The sequence below is a fragment of the Jaculus jaculus genome, chromosome 17 (genome assembly GCF_020740685.1).
Source record: "Jaculus jaculus isolate mJacJac1 chromosome 17, mJacJac1.mat.Y.cur, whole genome shotgun sequence".
NCBI lineage: Eukaryota > Metazoa > Chordata > Mammalia > Rodentia > Dipodidae > Jaculus > Jaculus jaculus.
The window spans coordinates 32,919,834-32,944,301 of NC_059118.1; the positions used below are offsets into that span (position 1 = coordinate 32,919,834).

Consider the following 24,468-nt stretch of genomic DNA (forward strand, 5'->3'; position numbering starts at 1 on the left):
AATATCTCTGCATATCATGACCCAACATTTGTCTCTGACATTCTTTCTGCCCGCTCTTCTGCAAAATTTCCCTGAACCATGTTGGATTCATTTTGGGTCTGCTTCAGTGATGAGGTTTTGGGAGTCTCTGTGTCTCTGGATATCTGATTTGGTAGGAGTTGATTGTTCTCTGTGTCTATCTCCTTCACTCTTGTCCTGGGACCAGGTTCACCAAGAAAACAGCACCCTTGATTGTTTCACCAATTATTCTTAGTTTCAGCTGGGGCCCTTTTGAGGTATGATGGGGTGGTTCTGTCCTTAGGATCTGCATCTACCTGAAAAAGAGAAGCAGATTCTCCAACAGAGAATAAAGTTAGCACCAGATAAATGGGATAATCCTTTTGTTTTAATAGAGAATTTAATAGGTATAGGCCCTCTTGTAGCCCACAATTGGTGGTAGATTGATAATAAAGAGTGGGTTCATGTTTGGATATGGTTCTGACATGTTTCCCAGCTCCAGCTATGGGTCCTGTTCCACTGAGTGGATCAGTTAGCCAAATCAAGAGCAGTTGGTTTCCCACCAAGGCTGTGCGCCACTATTGCACTTGTGTGAGCATCACAACAGGTTATTTGCTGTTAAGTAGGTTAAACCATGAGTTGCTTGGGCAGATATTGGTCATTTCCCCCCCAGTCACCCATTAGCACCTTCTGGCACTAAACACACTGACTATCTGGGGACTGACTCTTTTCCAGCTTCTAGCCATGTCACTCCATGTTATGTGTCAACCGCATACAGTGTCTTCAGCAGTAGGGTCTTACCACTAACCTTTGGTGGGTCATCAAGTACTCTGACAGAAATCTGTCATTCTTTTAGGAAACCTTGTAGGTCTCTCTGATAAGGTCATTGTGGATGATAGCCACCTCCTGGTACTGGGAGTTACAGGTCAGTGCCCACTAAGAAAAGGAAGAAAAAGAGAATTAATATAAAAGAGTTAGAGAGAAGAGAGAGAGAGGGAGGCTATAGAAGATTGAGGTCAGTCTTCATTGTACTCTCTCTAGTGCCTTGTGGTTCAGGTGTTCCCTCTAAGGGCCTGGTGAAGGTTCAACCATTTGGTCTGCTTTTTAGGATGAAGAATCTTATGGTACCATTGCCGTTTGGCTCTAGTTTTGTGTGCCCCACCCCCTCCTTTACACTCCCCTCTCTCCCCACCCACCTGATTGTCTAGTCCTTGAGATGCTTTCTGGGTATGTCAGTATCTTGGGTTGATTCAAGTTAAGAGCTATAGATGAGTGAGACTATGCAGCAATTATCTTTCTGTGATTGGGTAAGTTCACTGAGAATGATCTGTTCCAGGTTCAACCATTTTTCTTCCAATTTCATTGTGTCATTTTTCTTACTGCTGTATAGAATTCCATTGTGTAGATATACCACATCTTAGTTATCCATTATTCTTTTTGGATTGATTCCAGCTCTTAGCTATACGAATTGAGCTACTATAAACATGGTTGAGCAAATCTCTCTGGACTGAGGCTTGAAGGTTTTAGGGTAAATGCCCAGTAAGGGAATAACTGGGTCTGTTGGTAACTCTATAGTCAGCTTTTTTAGGAGTCTCCATATTGCTTTCCAAAGTGGTTGTACCATCTTACATTCCCACCAACAGTGAATGAGGGTTCCTATTTGTTGCAGTCCGGGTTTGCATTGCTGATAGAAATCACCCAACCAAGAGGAGCTTCTGGGAAAAAGAAATTTATTTTGGCTTACAGGCTCAAGGGGAAGCTCCACGATGGCAGGGAAAAACTATGGCATGAGCAGAGGGTGGACATCACCCCCTGGCCAACATAAGGTGGACCACAGCAACAGGAGGATGTGCCAAACACTGGCATGGGGAAACTGGCTATAAAGCCCATAAGCCTGCCCCCAATAATACACTCTCTCCAGGAGGCATTAATTCCCAAATATCCATCAGCTGGGGAATTAGCATTCACAACACCTAAGTTTATGGGGGACACCTGAATCAAACCACCACACTATTTCTCCACATCCTCATCAGCATTTATTTTCATCAAATACATGCTTACATGGGTCCTGGGGAATCAAACCTAGGTCCTTTGGCTTTGCAGACCAGCGCCTTAACCACTAAGCCATCTCTCCAGGCCCCTGCTAGACTCTTACTAATCCCAGGGGCATGGAGCCACTGCTGTCTATAAGCAGCTGTGGAATGTAAGAGACAGCTAGCAGGGGCCTGGCAGGATGGCTCTGGGAGCCCTACTTGGCCCTGCTTTGACGACCTCTAGGCTTTAAGGAAAGAAATGCCAAAGTAATAGGACTGAAGTGATTCTGTCAGTGGGTAAGCTAATTCTCTCCAGTGGGAGGTGCCATTGCCCAAGGAAAATATAAAATACAATAACCAATATCAAAGTGCCAAAGTAGCCACATGTGGTGGTGCAGGCCTTTAGTCCCAGCACTAGGGAGGCAGAAGTAGAAGGATCGCCATGTGTTCAAGTCCAGCCCGAGACCACATAGTGAATTCCAGGTCAGCCTGGGCTAGAGTGAGATACTACCTCAAAAAAACAAACATCCCTGGGCTGGAGCGATGGCTTAGCAGTTAAGCGCTTGCCTGTGAAGCCTAAGGACCCCGGTTCGAGGCTCGGTTCCCCAGGTCCCACGTTAGCCGGATGCACAAGGGGGCGCATGCGTCTGGAGTTCGTTTGCAGAGGCTGGAAGCCCTGGCGCGCCCATTCTCTCTCTCTCCCTCTATCTGTCTTTCTCTCTATGTCTGTCACTCTCAAATAAACAAATAATAATAAATGAACAAAAAAATTAAAAAAAAAAACATCCCGGTGTGGCGCATGCCTTTAATCCTGGCACTCAGGAAGCAGAGGTAGGAGGTTCGCTGTAAGTTCGAGGCCACCCTGCGACTACATAGTGAATTCCAGGTCAGCTTGGGCTAGAGCGAGACCCTATCTGAAAACAACAACAACAACAACAAAAGTGCCAAAGTATGCCAAACACCCACTCTGGTAAAGATTGTAACCCATTTGAAGGGAGAGACCCTGAGATGGATTTTAGTACCAACCACTCTGGCTGGCATGGGAGAGTCTCAAAAAGCTCTCAAGACAAAGGAAATTCTTTCCTTTTATAACCTTTGTTTATTTGGTTTTTTGAGGTAGGGTCTTGCTCTAGCCCAGGCTGACCTGGAATTCATTATGTATCTCAGGGTGGCCTCGACCTCACAGAAGTGCTTGGATCAAAGGCACGCGCCACCACGCCCAGCTTGTTTAACCTTTGAGGCGGGTCTCTGAGCAGAGGTGAGGCCTTGCTGCAGGTGGGTGCGACTCAAGCTGCTAGGGTCAGGAGCTGCCGGAAGGCACAGGGCAGGTTACAAAGTACTGAGTATGCCACCCCGCCTGCCAGCTTTTCTCTCTCCCTGCCCCTGGGGCTAGAAAGGAACTGCAGGGCTGTGTGGCTGCTAACATCTGTCCTCTTAAAGAAACTGTCATGACCTGCCACGGGCTCCACTTTAAGCCATCTCTCTCTTCCTTTACACCAGTGAGCCAGAGAGAAAGCTCAACTTTGAGCCCTGTTGAAAAACTGTCTGAAGCTATAAGAGTGAAAACTACTCTAGGGAAGAAAAAGAAGAAGAAAGGTAATTCTGTTGTTTCAATTTTCCCTTTGGGGACCTTTTGTGGGCTGTGTTCTCATCACATAACGACCCCAAGCACAACCAAAGCTGCATCCGCAGTCCTATGGAGACATAAGGCTCTGTGTCTTGGGAACTCGTATAAATCCAACGAAAGGAACTTCGCATACACCAGAGGTTCGTCACGGGCATAGACCGCATTCCAAAACAGAGTCCTGATGGAGGCCGGGTCAGGACCCCCTGGTAGATGCAGCTTGGAGACCGCCTCCTGTGGTTACTCTATAATCAACTCAGGGATTTTTCAATGAATTTTGAGAAATCACAACTCAAGGAGGGAGGCAGGAGTCATCCCATAAGCTCTGCTCAGACTACCTTAAATGTGTGCTGTTATGAGTTAGAACGTTTCATGGGTTTTTGTGTTCATTTGTGGAAAGGGCAACAAGCTCTTCTGGTAGAATTTTTAACCCCCTTGGGCTTTTTCTTCTTTAGTCTTAATCTGTTCTTGTGTGGTCTTTTTTTCCTGCCCTTGAATTATCCTTGTATCTCCATTGTGAAATATCACTGAATTAGAAAATTGCAAATGCTTGTGGTCTAGGTCTGTAAAGTGAAGCCAGGTGTGCTGGCTTCCCAGCACTGGGGCGGTGCGGCCGGGAGAATCAGTTCAAGGTCATCTGCAGCTGCACAGAGGCTTCAAGACAAGCCTGAGCTACATAGGTATCTACTAAAAGGGGCACAGGGAAAGAAAAAGAGAAAAGAAAGGGCAAGAGAGGGGGAAAGAAAAGACAAAGTGGGAGAACGTATCAGGCCCTGGCTCTGGTGTCTGCTGTGAATGCAGTCTTTCCGCTGGCTGTGGGTGGCTTACAGAGCATTCTGCCCCAGGGGTGAGCTTGGAAACAAGGTTTGTGAACAAGCTGATCTAGTTTGGGAAGAAGAAAGGCTTGGAAGAGGAAGACCATAAGTGTGGAAAGGACCTTACCCATACCAGCCACATGCCTGCAAGTTTGGTAAAACAAAAGGATGCAGGAAGTTGGGCTTCTCTGGAAGAATGGGTCACGTGAGGAGACCTGCAAGCCCGACTAGGAGTTTGGACTTGACCAGTAGATAATGGAAACTGTTAACCCGAACCTGAACTCGACAGAAAAAACTGTTAATCTACCATGCGTTTGTATTTCCAGAGGTTACAAGGCAAGCTTAGAAGCACTTGGGAGCCATAAGGTATTGGGGAGAGAATTTGGTTCTACCTGCCACAAAATAAAGGGTGTGATGAGCTGTTTGCACCAGCCCCATGACTGAGGAGGCCAGATGGTTTCCATTTGGTCCTAATTGGAAACAGCCAAGATCTTGTTATGCACACCCCTTTGTGGACAAGAGGCTTTTGGCTTGCCTCTTGGAAAGTTGTCCCTGTAACCCATCCTGAGTCAAAGCCCAATTCTGAAGCCTGCAACCCCTCCACCCCAACAGTTTCCCTCTCATTCGGAATCCTGAGAGTACTTACAGTGATGATTGCAGGAACTTGACAGCCTGACCTTGGGTGACCATTTACAAATGGACAGAAGAGCACGGAGTTCCATGTTGATGCTTGACCCAGAATATGGGTGCACCACTGAGCAGGAAGTATCATTAGACCAGCACTGCTCAGTGAAAGGGGTTAGAGGTCCCCTGAGAGTTTGGGCGTCACCCCACAGGGTGGTAAAGCTACAAGTCTGAACCGAACAGTGGTCTGCCTCCATCAGTTTTCCAGGCGATGCTGAGGCTAGTCCCGGGAATCCACTTTGAAAGCCACTTTTTGGACTTGAAAATATTGGACTATTTGTTTATTGCACTCAGTGAGGGAAATGAGAGAGCAGTGTAGGGCTCCTACTCGCCTCTCTGTGCCCTGGAGCCTCAGGTCAAGCACCCACTTTGCTGGGCTGCTCCATCTTAACCACGCTCATCTGGGCCCAGCTCTGAGACTCAGGCTCTGTAGCACAGGGATATGGGAGCCCGGAGCTGGTTAGCAGGCAGTCAGGGGATGTAACCACACAACACAGAAGACGGTGCAGCCCGGGAGTCAGCAAACAGTCATCAGGACTAACCATCTACACAACATGATCTTCCCAAGTCCCATTCAGCCACCAGTCCTTCCTTGTCACCTCAAGGCCCCCCAATTCCTGAAAGACTCAGGGGGAGGGGGGACCAAGGACTATGTCTTGTCACCTAGACCTATTTCCTTTCGCAGCTGAAGCCACATACACACCAGAGCTGACTTAGGATGAAGATGGTCAGTATATGACTTGACGTGTACAGAGCAAAGCCCAACCTGAGATGGTCCTTCCACAAGCCTGAGATGGATCACAGCGTTACTACAGTACCCAGCCACCCAACAGACAAATTCACTTCTCCTAATAAGACATTATTGCTTATATCATAGCCACAGTCCTCCGAAATGCCAGTGGCATTAAGGAATGCAAGGGCCAAGTTCAAAAGTCAAGATGTAATCTTCAAAATAGCTTTATTAATTTGAAAACAGGAAGTTACCACTTACAATCCTGAAATCATTTTACTTGTGGTTTCATCCTGAGGTGATGGCTGAACAATGGAATGGAAACCTCTACAGACAGGTGCCAAAATCCAAGTGTGAATGACCCTGACGCTTTCTCGAGTCCTCAGATCAAGCAAATGCAGTTGATATTCTGGTTCATAAAACTGGGAATTCCACGGGAATTTGCACGGAAAGGTCTTTTTTGTTTCTTTTTGTTTTTGTTTGTCAGGTAGGGTCTCACTCTAGCCCAGGCTGACCTGGAATTTACTCTGTAGTCTCAGGGTGGCCTCAAACTCACAGCAATCCTCCTACCTCTGCCTCCTGAGTGCTGGGATTAAAGTCATGTACCATCACACCCAGTGGAAAGGATTTATTTTTTAAAAGTTTTTTTTTTTTTTTTAATTCCACCACAGGAGAAGCTCCCACCAGACCTCCCATCGAGCATGAGCAGCAATAGTGGTTAAATACCACAGGTTCAGGCACCCACGCAGCATGTGAAGTCACCTGTTCTGGTGGTTTCCCATGAGGTTAGAGAATGAGAGAGATGAGGAAGTTTTGGAGGAATGATAGTTCTCTGAAAATTCATACCTGATCTTTGAGTACTGGCCCACACAGAGCTCTCAGTGGAAGGAATGAGAAATGTATTGAATTTTTTTGAGTCAAGCCCAACAGACTGGCCTCTTTTTCATGTGTGTGAGGTAGAGAGGGAGGGAGAAAAATATGTGACCTTGCACACTTGTATCACCTTGAGCATCTGGCTTATGTGGGATCTGAAGAGGTGAACATGGGTCCTTAGGCTTCACAGGCAAGTGCCTTAACTGCTAAGTCACCTCTCTAGCCCAGAGAAGTGTATTAATGAGCAAAAGGGTATTCTTAGAGTTCCCACACAAGACAAAGCTCAGAGTAAGAAGGGTGCTGGAATGGTTGACATCAGGAAGCATGACATTCACTGCAGAGGAGCCATGTGGGAGCCGCTGGAGACATGACTGCAGAGGCCAGTGGTCCCTCATACCCAAGTCATGAACACCAAGCCAAAGTCGCCAAGGCCATGTTCCTTACTTTGCTCATCACTATGACAAGATGCAAGGCATTGAAAAGTCAGTTAAGGAAGGTGTATCTGGACTCCCCCTTTTGGAAAAGATTCAGTCATGGTGGAGAATATAGATATGGTGGCAGGAGCATGTGGCGAGCTCGTCACATGGCAGAAGGGCCAGGAAGCAGAGAGGCCAGGCTGGAACCAGAGACATATATAGCCTTGAAGGCCTGCTCCTGGTGACCTGCTTTCACCATCTAGGCTTCAAGTCTCAAAGGTTCCGCAGCCTCCCAAACAGCATCACCAGCTGGGAACCAAGTGTTCAAATACATAATCCCATGGGGGCCTTCTTGCATTAAAACTAACCAGCAGCTATGATAGTTTTGAGGAGGGACATGACAGTGAGAATTAGGCATCTGATCCCTGAAACCTTAATAGAACCTGCTTTTTAAAAAATATTTTATTTTTATTTATTTTGAGAGAGGGAAAGAGACTGAGAGAGAGAGAATGGACACACCAGGGCTTCCAGCCACTGTGAATGAACTCCAGATGCATGTGCCACCCTGTGGATCTGGCTTAGTGGGTCCTGGGGAATCGAACTGAAGTCCTTTGGCTTTGCAAGCAAGTGCCTTAACCACTAAGCCATCTCTCCAATCCTTTGGGCTTTTTTGGAGGTAGGGTCACACTCCCAGCCTGACCTGGAATTCACCCTGTAGTCTCAGGGTGGCCTTGAACTCACAGTGATTCTTCTACCTCTGCCTCCCAAGTGCTGGGATTAAAGGTGTGTGCCACCACGCCTGGCTAGAAACTGCTTTTTAAAAATATATATATATATTTATTGTTCATTTTTATTTATTTATTTGAGAGTAACATAGAGAGAGAGAAAATGGGCATGCCAGGGCCTCCAGCCATTGCAAACGAACTCCAGACACCTGCTCCCCCTTGTGCATCTGGCTAACGTAGGACCTGGGGAATCAAGCCTCGAACAAGGGTCCTTAGGCTGTGAAGTGCTTAACCACTAAGCCATTTCTCCAGCCCTAGAACCTGCTTTAAAAAAATATTTTATTTATTTATTTATTTGACAGAGAGAGGCAGGTAGAGAGAGAGAGAGAACAGACACACCAGGGCCTTGAGCCATTGCAAACAAATTCCAGATGTGTGTGCCACCTTGTGCATCTGGCACTTACATGGGTCCCGGGGAATCAAACCTGAGTCCTTTGGCTTTGTAAGCAAGCACCTCAATTGCTAAGCCATCTCTCCAGCCCAGAACCTGCTTCTAAAAAAATATTATTTATTTATATATTTACTTTCAAGGAGAGAGAGAACGGGCATGATAAGCTCTCTTGCCACAGCAAAAGAATTCCAGATGCATGTGCCACTTTTGTGTAACTGACTTATGTGGATACTAGAGAATAGAATCCAGGCCATCAGGCTTTACAATCAAACGCCTTTAACCACTGAGCAATCTCTCCAGCCCCATTACTTGCTTTAAGGAGTGGACCATGTGGCACATGGAGTCTTCTACACCACTAACTCGGGCAGAAGGTAGCATGGAGAATGTGATGGAAAGATAGGATTTAAACATATTCAGGAGGGAAAGTTGACAGGACCCAGGCATGGTAGGAAAAATTCTGAAATCAGGGACGATCAAAGACCTTTGTAATTAACCAAAGAGAAATTAGAAAGAAGCACAAGGCCAGGTGGGCTCACAGTGGGTCTGTGAAGAGGCAGCCAGGGTAGGTGTGCCCATGTCAGAATTATACATCTGATCCTTTGGCAAGGAGCTCTTCCACCAGGTGGCTGGCATTCCTGAGTTTTGGGAACTCACGAAATCCCCAAATGGCACCATGGGCCTCAACCACTAGTGGTTCGCAGTCCAGTTGCTTCCCAGTCAACCCTCACGGTGTTTCTGGGAAACTGATCTCTCTTGTACCAGTGAGGGACTTTTGGTTGGAGAAGTTAAACTTTGTGACTTTGTAAGAGTCAAAGGCATGTTTGGGAGAGGTTTTAAACAAGAGAATTCTGTGCAGTGGTGGTACCACCACTGTCCCACCAGTCATAGCTCTTCCACTGCAAAAGCCTCCGAAACAGAGGAAGTAGATTAAAATTGTCATCGCTGATGAGTTTCTTTGGCTTCCAAGTGAAGAAATATAACACTGGGTAAAAATAGGCTGGAGAGAATTCAGCTGGGGCAGATCAAGTATTACCAGGGGCTGAGCATGTCCTTCTCCTTATTCCATGGAATTTGTTTTCTACCCAGAGAGTAAAAACCCAAATTGGTTTGGTTGAACTTTGGGTAAAAGTTGGGAGCAAGAAGCCTGTCCTAAGCAGCCTTGGCTCCTGCAGGCTCTGGAGCTCAGGAGAGGTCTCCATGTGGAGACTCTCACTTACTTGTTTTTGCAAGGAGAGAGAGAGAGAGAGAGAGAGAGAGAGAGAGAGAGAGGGAGAGAAAATGGGCACATCAGAGCCTCTACCCACTGCAAACGAACTCCAGACATATGCGCCACCTTGTGTGCATCTAGATTACATGGGTACTGGGGAGTCAAACCCAGGTCCTTTGCCTTTACAGGCAAATGCCTTACCCTCAGAGCCATCTCTCCAGCCCCTGGAGACTGTTAAGACTACCATTTATATGCTGGGTGTGGTGACACATACTTTTAATCCCAGCACTTGGGAGGCAGAGGAAGGAGGATCCCTGTGAGTTCAAGGCCACCCTGAGACTACATATGAATTCCAGGTCAGGCTGAGCTAGAGGGAAACACTACCTCAAAAAAAAAAAAAAAAAAAAAAAAAAAAAAAGAATGGCTGAGCAGTTAAAGGCACTTGCCTAAAAAACCTGACAGCCCTGGTTTGATTTGCCAGCACCCACATAAAGCCACATGCGCAGAGTAGCACAGGTGTCTGGAGTTTGTTGGCAGCGGCAAGTGGTCCTGGCACTCCATTCCCTCTTTCTGTTTTGCAAAGAAATAACAAAATATATTTTTTTAAGTGAGGGAGCTAGGTGTGGTGGCACACACCTTTAATCTCAACGCTCGGGAGCCAGAGGTAGGAGGATTGGGTGAGTTCAAGGCCATCCTGAGACTACATAGTGAATTCCAGGTCAGCTTGAGCTACAGTGAGACCCTACCTCGAAAAAAGGGGTGAGGGGGAGGACTGGCGATATGGATCAGTGGTTAAGGCTCTTGCCTGCAACCCCAAGGACCCAAGTTCGATTCTCCAGTACCCACATAACAACCAGATGTACAAGGTGACACATGCATCTGAAGTTGGTTTGCAATGGCTAGAGGCCCTGGATTACTCATTCTCTCACTTTCTATCCGCCTACTCTGCTCCTTCTCTCTCTCTAAGTAAATAAATAAAATTTTAAAAGTAACATTTTTAGCCAGACATAGTGGAATGCACCATTAATCCTAGCACTTGGGAGGTTAAGGCCAGCCTGGAATTACATAGTGAATTTCAGGTCATGTTGGGCTAGGGTGAGATCCTATCTCAAAAAAGGGGGGAATAGAGAGGTGTCTTAGTTAAGGCACTTACCTGCAAAGTCTAAGGACATTGTTTTGATTCCCCTGTACCAATGTAAAGCCTGATGCACAAAATGTTGCATACATCTGGAATTCATTTGCAGTTGCTAGAGGTCCTGGCATACTCATTCTCTCCCTCTCTCTCTCCATATACATTCATACATACACGTCTTTCCTCCCTTCTCTCTCAAATGAATATTTTTTTATAAAAGCTGGGGTGTACGCCTTTAATCCCAGCATTTAGGAAGCAGAGGTAGAAGAATCTCCATGAGTTCGAGGCTGGCCTGAGACTACATAGTGAATTCCAGGTCAGCCTGGGCTAGAGTAAGACTCTACCTTGAAAAAACAAAAAAGAGCCTCACAGTGCCTGGCACTACCTACACATGATCTTCATAATAGGAGAAACAGAGGATGGCATCAAAATAAAAGAGACACTAGTTGAGAGGAGGAGGGTGGATTTATGAGGGAGAAAGTGGAGGGAGGGAATTATCATGGTTTATTGTCAACAATTTTATAGAAGCTGTCAATTAAAAAGTTTAAAATAGGGCTGGAGAGATGGCTTAGCATTTAAGTGCTTGTCTGCAAAGCCAAAAGACCCAGGTTCGATTCCCCAGGACCTACATAAGCCAGATGCACAAGGGGGTGCATGCATCTGGAGTTCATTTGCGGTGGCCAGAGGCCCCGGCATGCGCATTCTCTGTCCCTCTCTCCCAAATAAATAAATAAAATAAAACTTTTTAACGTTTAAAACAAAGCAGAAAGTGAGTTGAGAAAACAAAAACAAAAAAAAGAAAATAAAAAGAATAGCATTTTCCAAACTGGTCATTTGTCATGGGAAAAAGTGGTACTTGCATTGCCTGTCTGGAAGCCAGTTATGGGTCCATTTAGATTGTGTTCTCATAAGGATGCAAGTTGTGTTCAGCCAATCACAGGCCTAGAAGCCCCTCCTCTCTATGAGCACACACTTGGGCCACACCAGATCAGTTCGGGGTGCAGACTGGCTGGCACAGTTGCCATCCTTGCACAGTTGAGCAGCTGCATAGTCATTTTGCCTCAGCCTCATCCTGGGGCACTGGCTCAGGTCCACCCGCCACTGGTTTCGAGCATGCCAGAAGTGGGTGAAAAGAAATGAGAGCCTATGGAGCATTCATCATTCAGGGCAGTGATGCAACTCTTTAAAGGCATGTGGGTTTTGGAAAAGATTTTATAAGTGGAAAAATCATACTCCATTCCCACTGATGAATGAAATCACAATGTTATTAATGGCATTGTTTTTGAAAACACAATGAGCAGTGTGGTTTCCACGATTTGATTGAATTCTATGCTCTGTCATTCTTTCATTCACTGGTTCAACACACAATTACCTGCTGCATGTCACATACTGTTAACACATTAATGCTGTTCTGTAATTCATGACAACTGTCATTTGCTATCACAACCATGCCCTGGAGGCAATGACAAGACTTAGACCAGTTAGGTTTATCTCAAAGCTAAACTATGGTTATAGTATAGTTTCCATCTGTGTTCTAAAAGAAAATAAAACTGTTTTATTAGCAACCATCTCCCTAGGCCCAAACCTGTGTTTTATTTTTTGTCTTTTTCTCTTTCTCTCTCTGTGTGTGTACATGCCTATGGGGGTCAGAGGACAACTTTGGCTTGCCTGGGATCTGCCTGCTTTGAGACACGGTCTCTTGCCACTGCAAATGGACGTCAGACTAGCTGTCCAAGAGCTTCAGATTCTCTTGGCTTTGCCTCCCATTTTTGTAGGCATATTGGGATCACAGACACATGCACCACTTTGCATCTGGCCTTATGTGAATTATATATATAGATTTCCCTGACTGTATTACAAAGAGAGTCTATTCACAATTCCAATAATAAAACCTGAAAAAAAGAAACAAAATCATAAGCCGGATATGGTGGCGCACGCCTTTAATCCCAGCACTTGGGAGGCAGAGGTAGGAGGATCGCTATGAGTTTGAGGCCACCCTAAGACTACATAGTGAATTCTAGGTCAGCCTGAGCTTGAGACCCTACCTCAAAAAACCAAAAAAAAAAAAAGAAAAGAAAAGAAAAAGAAACAAAATCAGCTTATTTGGTGATAAGCAGAGTAACTATTGTCTAAAAATAATAAATATTCTCATTTTCTTGTAGGAATCAAGAAAAAAGCTCAAGGCTTGGTGGAAGCTGGCCCTTGGTTAGTGAAGTTGCATTTGGCAGATAACGGCATAGATGGAAAGGGAGAAGAAGACCACTTGCTGGAATTCACTCGGATTTTAACATGGTGTGTAGCAAACTAAGAGCTTTTATTTGCTCACTGACCCAAACTAAATGCTTAAATTAAATCATGGGACAAGAAACGGGGGCATGGTGGTGCGCGCCTTTAATCCCAGCACTTGGGAGACAGGGGTAGGAGGATCATTGTGAGTTCAACGCCGGTCTGAGACTACATAGTGAATTCCAGGTCAGCCTGAGCTAGAGTGAGACTCTTCCTTGAAAAACCAAAAAAAAAAAAAAGAAAAGAGAAAAGGTTTCCTCTGTAATATATTTCCCAGTGAAGGGAAAGAAGGGTTCCTGGCTGGAGAGCTTTGCTGCTCTTGCTCCAATAACTATATCAATGAATTTCATTTTATTGACTTTTTAATATCTTACCGTTTTGATATATTGCTAATGTCCTATCCTTTTGGCATATTCCTAACATTTTCTTAAGGAATTTTGGACCTATGTCCATAAGGTACATTGGTTTTCTTATAACATCTTTTGTTGGGATCAGGATAATTTAACCTTACAGGATGACTTAGGAAGTGCTCCTGGCTATTCTATTTTCTGGCATAATTTGTTAGTATTTATGAGAGGGAGAGGGAGAGGGAGAGGGAGTGTGGAGAAGGAACGTGCCTGGGGCCTCACTGCTGCAAGTGAGCTCCCGAGTGCTGGGTGCATGGTGTGCATCACCATGCCTGGTTCTGTTCTTTTTTAAAAAACTGTTTTTCTGACTATTTTTGAAGTGAATAATGTTCATGATTTTATTTTCATCTCTTTTATTAGCTCATTAGTCAGTTTGTCTTTTTTGTTTATTTAAAAGATAATTATTTGTCTTAGTGATTGTTATAATTTTTAGAGCATTTAATTTATCTGACTAGAGTCTACTTTTAAATAATGCTAGATTATCACATTTATAGTAAAGGACTCTTACCATAATATATTTCCATTTCCCTCCCATCCTTTATGCTATTATTGTCATATACTGTACTTTTACAAATACTATGGATCCAAGATTACCTAATTATTCTATTTGTTTTAAGAAGTTAGTTACTTATTGGCTAGGTGTGGTGGTATATACCTATAATCCAAGTACTTGAGAGGTGGAGGTAGGATGATCAGGAGTTCAAGGTTATCCTCAGCCACTCAGCGAGTATGGGCTACATAAGATTTCTAAGACCTCGTCTCAAAAATAAGAGAAGCCGGGTGTGGTGGCACACACCTTTAATCCCAGCACTCAGGAGACAGATATAAGAGGATTTCCATGAGTTCGAGACCACCCTGAGACTACAGTGAATTCCAGGTCTGCCTGAGCTAGACTGAAACCCTACCTCGCAAAAACAAAAAACTAACAAAAATAAAAGAAAATAAATAAATAAAAGAAAACTAACAGCAGGCATGGTGGTGCACACTTTTATTCCCAGAACTCTGAGATTGGGAGATCGCGGTAAATTTGAGGACAGCCTGAGGCTACAGAGTGAATTCCAGTCAGCCTGGACTAAGGAGAGACCCTGCCTTGGAAAAATAAGATAAAATTTAGAAATCCATAAAAGGGGTGTGTGTGGGGGGGTTGCTGGCTTTTTTTTTTAATTTTTGAAAAATATTATTAGAGACAGAGAGAATGTGTGTGTGTGTGTGTATGTGCACGCACAAGGGAGAGAGAGGGAGAGAATGGGCACACCAGGGCCTCTAGCAAAAGAACTCCAGATGCATGTGCCACCATGTGCATCTGGCTTACATGGGTTCTGGGGAATTGAACCTGGGTCCTTAGGCTTCACAGGCAAGTGGCTTAAATGCTAAGCCATCTCTCCAGCCCTGTCATTTTTTTTTAATTTTTTGGTTTATTTTTATTTATTTATTTGAGAGTAACAGAGAGAGAAAGAGGCAGAAAGAGAGAGACAGAGAGAAAATGGCATGTCAGGGCCTCCAGCCACCGCAAATGAACTCCTGATGCATGTGGCCCCCTTGTGCATCTGGCTAACGTGGGTCCTGGAGAATCGAGCCTCCAACCAGAGTCCTTAGGCTTCACAGGCATGTGCTTAACCATTAAGCCATCTCTCAAGACCCTGTTTGTTTGTTTTTAAATTATATTTTATTTGTTTGAGAAAGAGAAGGAGGCAGAGAGAGAAAAAATGGACATGCCAGGGCCTCTAGCCACTGCAAATGAACTCCAGATGCATGTGCTACCTTGTGTATCTGGCTTACGTGGGTCCTGGAGAGTCGAACCTGGATCCTTTGGCTTTGCAGGCATATGCCTTAACTGCTAAGCCATCTCTCCAGTCCTGTTTGTTTGTTTTCATTTTTTTAAGGCAAAGGTCTCACTGTAGCCCAGGCTTACCTGGAAACCCCTCTGTAGCCCAGGATGGCTTCAAACCTATGGTGATCTTCCTACCTCAGCCACCCAAGTTCTGGGATTACGGGCATATATCAACCACACCCTGTAAAAGTTAATTTTTAATAAGAGAGAATATTTCTTTGTTCCTTTAGATATATTCAAGTTTCTATACCATTTTGTTCTGTCTGAAGGACTTTTTTTTTGTACACCTTAGAAGGCTCTGGCCTTCTGGTAGTCATTTCTCTAATCCTAGTATATCTATAGTTCATTAAAAAAAAGAAACAGGGCTGGAGAGATGGCTTAGTGGTTAAGGTGTGCCCATTCCCCACCCCCTGTCTCTTTCTCACAAACAAATAAATTAATTAAATGTATATTTTAAAAACCAGGCATACTTTATCTTCATTGTAGAAGATAAAGGGGATTTAGATGTAGAATTCCTGGCTGTTCTAGTTCGCTATCTTCTGCTTGCATGGTTTCTGAAGAGATGTCATTTGTTATCTCTGTACTTTTTGCTTTGGCTGATATTAACAGAGCTACTACAACTTTCTTCTAATTAGTGTTAGCATGATATTCCTATCTGTATTTTTATATTCAAATATAGTTTCTTCGCACATTTGATCCACGTTTCTAAGCTGTCAGCCTCCATATCCCTGCTCCACACAAGTCTTAAGCAAGTTAAGTAACTTCTCTTAACCTCAGTTTCCTCCTTTGTAAAAGTGGGCATAACAATAGTGACTCACCCAGGCGCTTGTTATTAGTCAAATGAGTCATGTGTGTAAGGAGCTAAGGGTCCTAGCTTGTCCTTTGTCCAAATTAGGAGAAGGGCCACTTTGGACAGAGGCATTTACTGACCATCCTTGGCCAGTAAAGCAGAGGCACTTCCTTGCCAGTCTGGCCTTCTGGCTCAGCACTGGGCAGGCAGACTGGGCTGGCACACAAGCCCAGCCCTGAGAGTGGCCCTGGAAGCAGCCAGTGCACAGAGAGCGCCCCACCAGGCCTTAGCTCCTGTGAGGCTGCATGGTGCAGGCGCTGTGCTGGCCGCTGGAGTCCGCCTCCATCCAGAACTAGCGTTACAGAGTCCGTTGTCAGCACTCCTGCCTTCCTTCCATGGATCTCCTGTTTCCCCTTGAAGCATTTTTACTCTGAAGAACCCATTTTGTCTAAAGAACATAGACAGAGGCAGACAGTTCCAGAAGCTGAAATTGCTTGAGCCCTGCCTAGGCAGCAAGACCTTTTGAGAGGAAGAGTCTGGCGGGACCACGTGGGCCTGGCCTTGAATTCTGGCTGCTGAACCAGCGGAAAGTTGTCGGGAACAACAGAGTGGCCACGTAGCCACTGCTGACCGTAAGTGAAATTTCCCCGGGGAAGACTTGCACAATATCACACCCTGTCTTTTAAATATGTGGTAACAACTCAGAATTGCTTTCCTTTTAAATTTATTTTATTTTATTTTATTTTATTTATTTGACAGAAAGAGGGAGAGAGAGAGAAAGGGCGCACCAGGGCCTCCAGCCACTGCAAAGGAACTCCAGACACATGCGTCACCTTGTGCATCTGGCTAATGGGGGTCCTGGGGAACAGAGCCTGGGTCCTTTGGATTTGCAGGCAAATACCTTAACCATTAAGTCATCCCTCCAGCCCAGAATTGCTTTCTTGATGATCACATCATAATGTATTTCAGAGAAGACACCATGTATTACATTTCGTTTAGTTCCTGCTATTCTGAACACCTCATGTCCACTTGGGAAATAAGCACTCGATATTAGAACCTCAGTGGCATTGCATTTACAAAATGCTTTCCTATAAAGTGCTTTGTTCCATCTTCTCCACAACCTTATGAGACCGGCAGAGCAGCCATGAGAGTAATGGCCCCCTATAATCATAAACAACAAAAGGCTAGAGCTGACCAGAAGGCTACCCATCTACCCATGATGCCAGAGCTTCCTGAAGACCAGCCAGCAGATCGCTGCCAAGCCAGGAAGGAATTTTCATTATTCCTCAAAGGAATCGGGAAAATAAAGATAGTTGGGATGGTCAGTTTTGTCAATTTGGTGGGGTTTAGTATCACCATGGAAACAAACCTCGGGCATATCTGTAAGGGGGTTTCCAGGTTAGGCTAATTAAGGTGGGAAGACCCATCTTGAATGTGGGCAGCACCAGCTCCTGAGCTGGGGTTCTGGATCTCTCTCTCCCCTTCCTTCGCTCCTCCCACCTTCATGGGCCCGAGTGCAGAGGGACCAGTGGCTTTGCATTAGCTCATGTGGCCATGCGCCCTCCGTGTGGACTGTGCCTTGCACTGTGAGCCAAAACAAATCCCGCCCTCCTGATGTTCCTCCTATCAGATATTTGTCCCAACAATGAGAAAAGTAACTAATAATATGCTACAGTCATACTGCCTTGAACATGCCCAATCTTATCTGATCTTAGAATTGCCTACTTGGTACTTGGATGATAAGAAAATAAAGATAGCACACTTTGGGCTGGAGAGATGGTTTAGCAGTTAAGCACTTGCCTGTGAAGCCTAAGGACCCCGGTTCGAGTCTCGGTTCCCCAGGACCCACGTTAGCCAGATGCACAAGGGGGTGCACGCGTCTGGAGTTCGTTTGCAGTGGCTGGAAGCCCTGGCACAGCCATTTTCTCTCTCTCTCTCTCTCTCTCTCTCTCTCTCTCTCTCTCTCCCTGTCGCTCTCAAATAAATAAAAATAAACAAAAAAAATACTTTAAAAAGATAGCACACTTTCATTTTCATAAAGCTAGACATTTTATCTTAAAATCTGTCCTTTGTTTGGAGATTTGCCTTTCCGAATTTTATGAAAATACTTCTTTGCTTATAACATTGCTTGGTGAGAGTTACTTATTCAACATACTAAAAGTTACCAAACTCTTGTCAACCTCTTCAAATTGTTGACATTTTACTGGTGTGTAAATGTAAATGACTGGGAAATCTTTTTTTTATTATTATTGACAGCTTTCATGATTGTAAACAATATCTCATGATAATGCCTTCCCTCCCCCACTTTCCCCTTGGAAACTCCATTCTCCATCATTTCCCCTCTCAATCAGTCTCTTTTATTTCAATATCATCTTTTCCTCCTATTATGATGGTCTTATGTAGGTAGTGTCAGGCACTGTGAGGTCATGGATATCCAAGGCCATTTTGTGTCTGGAGGAGCATGTTATGAGGAGTCCTAAACTTCCTTTGGCTCTTACATCCTTTCTGCCACCTCTTCCGCAATGGACCCTGAGCAGTGGAAGGTGTGATAGAGATGTTTCAGTGCTGAGCACTCCTCTGTCACTTATTCTCAGCACCATGGTGCCTTCTGAGTCATCCCAAGGTCACTGTCATCTGGAAAGAGAGGGTTCTCTAATCCAAAATGAGAGTAGCATTAATATAGGGGTAGGGGGCTGGAGAGATGGCTTAGCAGTTAAGGCACATGCCTGTGAAGCCTAAGGACCCCGGTTTGATTCTCTAGGTCCCACATTAGCCAGATGCACAAGGGGGTATATACATCTGGAGCTCATTTGCAGTGGCTAGAAGCCCTGACTCGCCCATTTTCCCTCTCTCCCTCTCTCTCCCTCCTTCCCTTTCTATGTCTCCAATTAATAAATAAAAAGTAAAATCTTTAATATATGGGTATGAACATTAAGAGAAGTGCTTACTGGGCAGTTTGGTGAGCATACTATATACAATTAGCCAGACAGTAGCAGATGTTACACTCCTAGGGCTTATGACTACCCCTGTTTTAAGTTTTCAGTATCAGGGATATATTCTCTCCCATGGGGCAGACCTCCAGTCCAATTAGATGGCAGTTGGCTTCCACCATGACAAACATGCCACTATTGCACCCGTTGGCTCATTTGGCCTGGCTGGCCAAATACATAAGGCTTGCAGTGTCCACTGTTGAGTATCTTCACTGGTGATTTCTCTCTCTTTGACTGGAGAATATTGCAAAGTATTTCTTGTTCATTTAGTATGTATTGTGTGTATATGTATGTACATTCATATGTGTGTGATAGCACATGTGTGTACAAGTGTAATGCATGTGTACTCATACATGTGAAGGCCAGAGAATAACCTTGGATGTCATTTCCTCAGGTATGCCTTCTGCCTCTGTTTCACGCAGAGACAGTGTCCCTCATGGGCCTGGAGCTTACCAATTAGGCTAAACCGGCTGGCCAGTATGCTCCAGGGAGCCTTTGTGTCTACCCCAGAGCTGGGATTACAGGTGTTCACTGACATGCCAGGCATTTTTATGTGGGAACTGAAGGTGCAACTCAGATATTCATGCTTCAAGGCAAACAGTTAGTGAGTGAGCTTTCTCTCCAGCCCTCATATATATCTATAAGTAAATGAATGGAAGACTTAAGGCAAGTTAAACCCTTAATTTACCAACTGACTTAGGAGAAGCAGAGCATTCCAAACTAGAGATACCTGAGAAATTGAGAAATGTAGGGTTCAGGATGTCTTTGGTCTCAAATGAGGTCATCACATCAACTTGAGGGGACAGAGAGGCTGGAGAGTTCTTGACAACACAATGCAATTTTGTTTTGTCATTTTTCTTTCCTCTTTTTTTTTTTTTTGCTTTATTTTGTTTTGTTTGTTGAGTTAGTGTCTCAGTCTGGCTCAGGCTGACCTAGAATTCACTATGTAGTCTCAGGGTGGCCTCAAGCTCACAGCAATCCTCCTACCTCTGCCTCCCCAGTGCCGGGATTAAATGTGTATACCACCATGCCAGGCTCTTTTTTCTGTTTTCACTTTGCTCATTTTCATGTTGTCGCTTGAGCAGTGTGATCAAATACTCCGCACATCTACAGGAAATTGACCTTGGAAACAACGCTCTGGGAGAGAAAGCTGCTGCTGGCATCCTGGCAGCACTGAGAGCCAGGAGGACAGGTAAGCTTGCACTACTCCTTCCCAAGCCCTGTGCCACGCTCAGCTCGCTCTGCTGGGCAACGACAGGAGCACTGTCATTGCTGCTCACACTGTGTCAACATGCTCATGATTTGTACAGAGCTCAGGAACTTTAATAGTGTTACATATATCTTTTGAGCATGTGGTGATTTTTTTTTCTAAGAAAGACAGGGTCTTGCTATGCTGTCAGGTTGGCCTCACATTCCTGGGTTCAAGACCTCCTCCTACCTTCAGCATCCCAAGCAGCTAGGACTTGCACGTGCTTGCTTCCAAGCTGGCTGTGCTGAATAGGTTTTAAGTGACTTTGCCTCTATTGCTTTATTTTATGTCTTCTATTGTCTTCTTTTAAATTATGTATTTATTTCTTAATTTTTTACATATTTTATTTTTATTTATTTACTTGAGAGAGAGAGAGAGATAAAGAAATGTGCAGGTAGAGAGAGAGAGAGAGAATGAGCACACCAGGGCCTCCATTCTCTGCAAATGAACTCCAGATGCATGTGCCACCTTGTGCATCTGGCTTATGTGAGTCCTGGGGAAGCAAACCTAGGTCCTTTGGCTTTGCAGACAAGCACCTTAAGTGCTAAGTCATCTCTCCAGCCCTGTTATGTTTATTTTTAAGGAGAGAGAGAGAGAAAGAAGGAAAGAAGGAAGGAATTAGGAGGGAAGGAAGGAACTAAGGAAGGAAGGAAGAGCAAGCTAGCGCACCAGGGCCTCTTGCCACTACAAACAAACTCCATGCATGCTCCACTTTATGCATCTGGCTTTATATGTTACTGGGAAATCGAACCCAGACTGTCAAGCTTTGCAAGCAAGTGCCTTTAACTGTGCAGCCATCTCTTCAGCCCTCCCTTCTTTACTTCTCCTCTTATATACTCCTTAAAGAGCAACATGCAGCCTGGCGTGGTTGTGCACACCTTTAATCCCAGCGCTGAGGTTGGAGGATCACTGTGAATTCAAGGCCACCCTGAGACTACATAGTGAATTCCAGGTCAGCTTGGGCCAGAGTGAGAGCCTACCTTGAAAAACCAAAGGGGAAAAAAAAAATAAAGTAACATGCAGTGATTTTTCACAGGTGTTAATTGGAAAACTAAAGTAACCATCGTCCTAAGGTCACAGTGTGAGCCAGATGTGGTGGGACATGTCTGTAATTTCGGCACTGCAGAGGCTGAGAAGGTCAAGTTTGAGGCCAGACTGGGTTACATAAGGACACCGTGGAGACAGAGGGGAGGAGGGAGGACAGGAACGTCTTCACCATCCAAGAGTGGCTTAGCTTAGTTGTGACTGGTATAGGGACAGCAAGGGGACTATTTTACGGTCAGGCAACGCTTTGCAGTAGTCTAGTTAAGGTTCTATCCTCAGGATGCCTGGCCAAAATTATGATAGCTGCCCTTACTGCTTTTGCAGAGAAGGTGAATAACTCTCACTTTAAATGAGCTCAACAAAAGAAAAATGGATCTGAAAATGAAATTCTGTGTTAAGAAAAGTGGGGATAGGCTGGAGAGATGGCTTAGCAGCTAAGGTGTTAGCCTGTGAAGCCTAAGGACCCAGGTTTGATTTCCCAGAACCCACATAAGCCACATGCACAAGGTGACACATGCATCTGAAATTCATGTTCAGTGGCTAGAGGCCCTGGTGCACCCATTATTATTATTATTATTATTATTATTATTATTATTATTATTATTATTAGAGAGCTCTCTCTCTGTAATAAATAAATAAATATTTAAAAAAGGAAAATGGGAGGATTTTGTTCTGGGCAGGTTATGTGGAAAGAATTTAGTAGCACAAGCATCAGGTCTTCACATTTAATCAGTAAAGTAGTTGTAAATTATTTATTTTTTCCTTTCATGCAGACAGTGGTGTGTGCTTGTTTGTGTTTGGTATTTATGAGGTAGGGCCTCACTCCAGCCCAGGCTGACCTGGAACTCACTCTGTATGTAGTTCAAGCAGGCCTCGAACTCAGCAAAGCTCCTACCTCTGCCTTCCAAGCGCTGGGATTAAAGGTGTGTGCCACCACACCCAGCCAGACAGGGGGGAGGGGGCGGTGGAGGATTGTTGTTGTTACTGTTGTTTTGTTTTGTTTTTGGTATTTTCAAGGTAGTGTCTCACTCTAGCCCAGTCTGACCTGTAACTCACATTGTAGTTCCAGGCTGGCCTTGAACTCACAGCAATCTTCCCACCTTTGCCTCCCAAGTACTAGGATTAAAGGCCATGAGACAGTGTTTTTATGAAACGTGTAATAATATTATGGTCTGCAACACTACTTTTCAGACTAACACTATTGCATTTTTAATGGCCAACCAAAGGATGCCCAAGTTTTCAATTATCTTTTTACTTTAGAGAAACAGACGTCTATTTCCTATCCCATCGGGGTTGGGCTGAAACTCAACAGAAGTATTCTTTTATATTTAACTTTCACTTAAGCCCCATAAGCAGAAGGCAGGCTAGGGCTTCATTGCAGTTTACCTGGCACCATTTCTCATGGTCCCCAGCAACAGAAAACACTGCAGCCTCAGGCCACCTTCTGACTGCAGTGAATGCAATGGCAGACAGCCTCCCGTGCCTTCATGGGAAATGACTATCACTGAGTACCTATTTGGAACTGGGAAACATCTTGCTTACTTAGGAAACAGATCAATTTGCATAAATAAGAGGATAATTATAAAAGATCCACCTACCTGAAGTATTTAAACTGCATTAGAAAGGTGTTTTCAAATTTAGTAGTATATAAGTCACCTTAATGTATTCTCTTGAATTGAAATCATTATAGGGTTTAAAAAGTATTGTATTTTTATTTATTTATTTGAAAGAGAGAGAAAGAAAGAGAGAGAGAGAGAGAACTGGCACATCAAGCCCTCTAGCCACTGCAAAGGAACTCAGGGCACATGCGCCACCTTGTGCACCTAGGTTCTATGCTTAGCAGGCAAGTGCTTTAACTGCTAAGCCATCTCTCCGGCTCTCATTATGGGATTTTAAAAATATTTTATTTTTTTTAGATTTTATTTATTTGAGAGAGGGAGAGAAGGAGGGAATGAGAGAATGGGCACATCAGGGCCTTCAGCTGCTGCAAACGAACTCCAGACACACATGCCACCTTCTGCATCTGGCTTACGTGGGTCCTAGAGAATTGAACCTGGGTCCTCTGGCTTTGCAAACAAGTGCCTTAACTGCTAAGCCATCTCTCCAGCACTAGTACTTTATTTATTTACTTGACAGAGAGAGAGAAAGAGGCAGATAGAGAGAGAATGGGTGCGGCAGGGTATTTAGCCACTACAAACAAACTCCAAAAACATGTGTCACTTTCTGCATCTGGCTTATGTGAGTACTGGGGAGTTGAACCTGGGTCCTTAGGCTTTACGGGCAAGCACCTTAAATACTGCTCTCGTTATGGGATTTTTTTTTCTTTTCTTTTCTTTGTTCTTTCTTTCTTTCTTTCTTTCTTTCTTTCTTTCTTTTTTTTTTTAGGTAGGTTTCACTCTAGCCCAGGCTGACCTGGAATTCACTATGGAGTCTCAAGGTGGCCTCAAACTCACGGCAATCCTCCTACCTCTGCCTCCTGAGTGCTGGGATTAAAGGCGTGCACCACCACGCCTGGCTCTCATTATGGGATGTTTTTGATGGAATCCTTCAACCAGATTGTTTAAATACCAACAAAGACTCCTGAAAACAGGGTAGATTCCACAGGAAAATTTTTTGGTAACTGAGCTTTCATGACTTATTTTAAACATTAAAAGTAATTGGTAATATCACTGATTATAAAACTAATAATAATCATTTTACTATGTTCCTATCAAAAATTAAAAAGCAGGGCTGGAGGGATGACTTAGTAGTTAAGGTATTTGCCTGCAAAGCCAAAGGACCTAGGTTTGATTCCCCAGGACTGATGTTAGCCAGATGCACAAGGGGTCACATGTGTCTGGAGTTTGTTTGCAGTGGCTGGAGGTCCTGGCAAGCCCATTTTCTCTCTCTCTCTCTCTCTATCTCCCTCTTTCTCTGTCAAATAAATTTTAAAAAGTAAAATATTTTAAAAAATTAAAAAGCTAATTTCCAAGAACTCTACCATTGAGCTACATCTTCAGCACCAACCTTAGTTCTAATTCTTCTTTCACAAAATCTAGGTTTCTGTTTATTTATTTCATTTTATTGCGACTTTCTTTTTTGTTTGTTTGCTTGTTTTTTCTTTTTTGAGACTGGGTCACACGTAGTACAGCCTTGAATCCACTACATAACTGAGGCTGGCCTTCAATATTTGGTCATGCTCCAG

The 24,468-nt window shown here is 44.3% G+C and overlaps 1 protein-coding gene across 1 annotated transcript in view; it reads left to right on the forward strand.

Moving 5' to 3' along the window:
* The window catches only part of LOC123455519, a 38,502-nt gene that overhangs the window by 13,597 nt on the left and 437 nt on the right, over positions 1 to 24,468 (forward strand). Inside the window, exons 6-7 of the mRNA XM_045136349.1 lie at positions 12,850 to 12,979; positions 20,077 to 20,183. Of these exons, the coding sequence (XP_044992284.1) occupies positions 12,850 to 12,979; positions 20,077 to 20,183 (237 nt within the window). The remainder of the gene's footprint in view (positions 1 to 12,849; positions 12,980 to 20,076; positions 20,184 to 24,468) is intronic.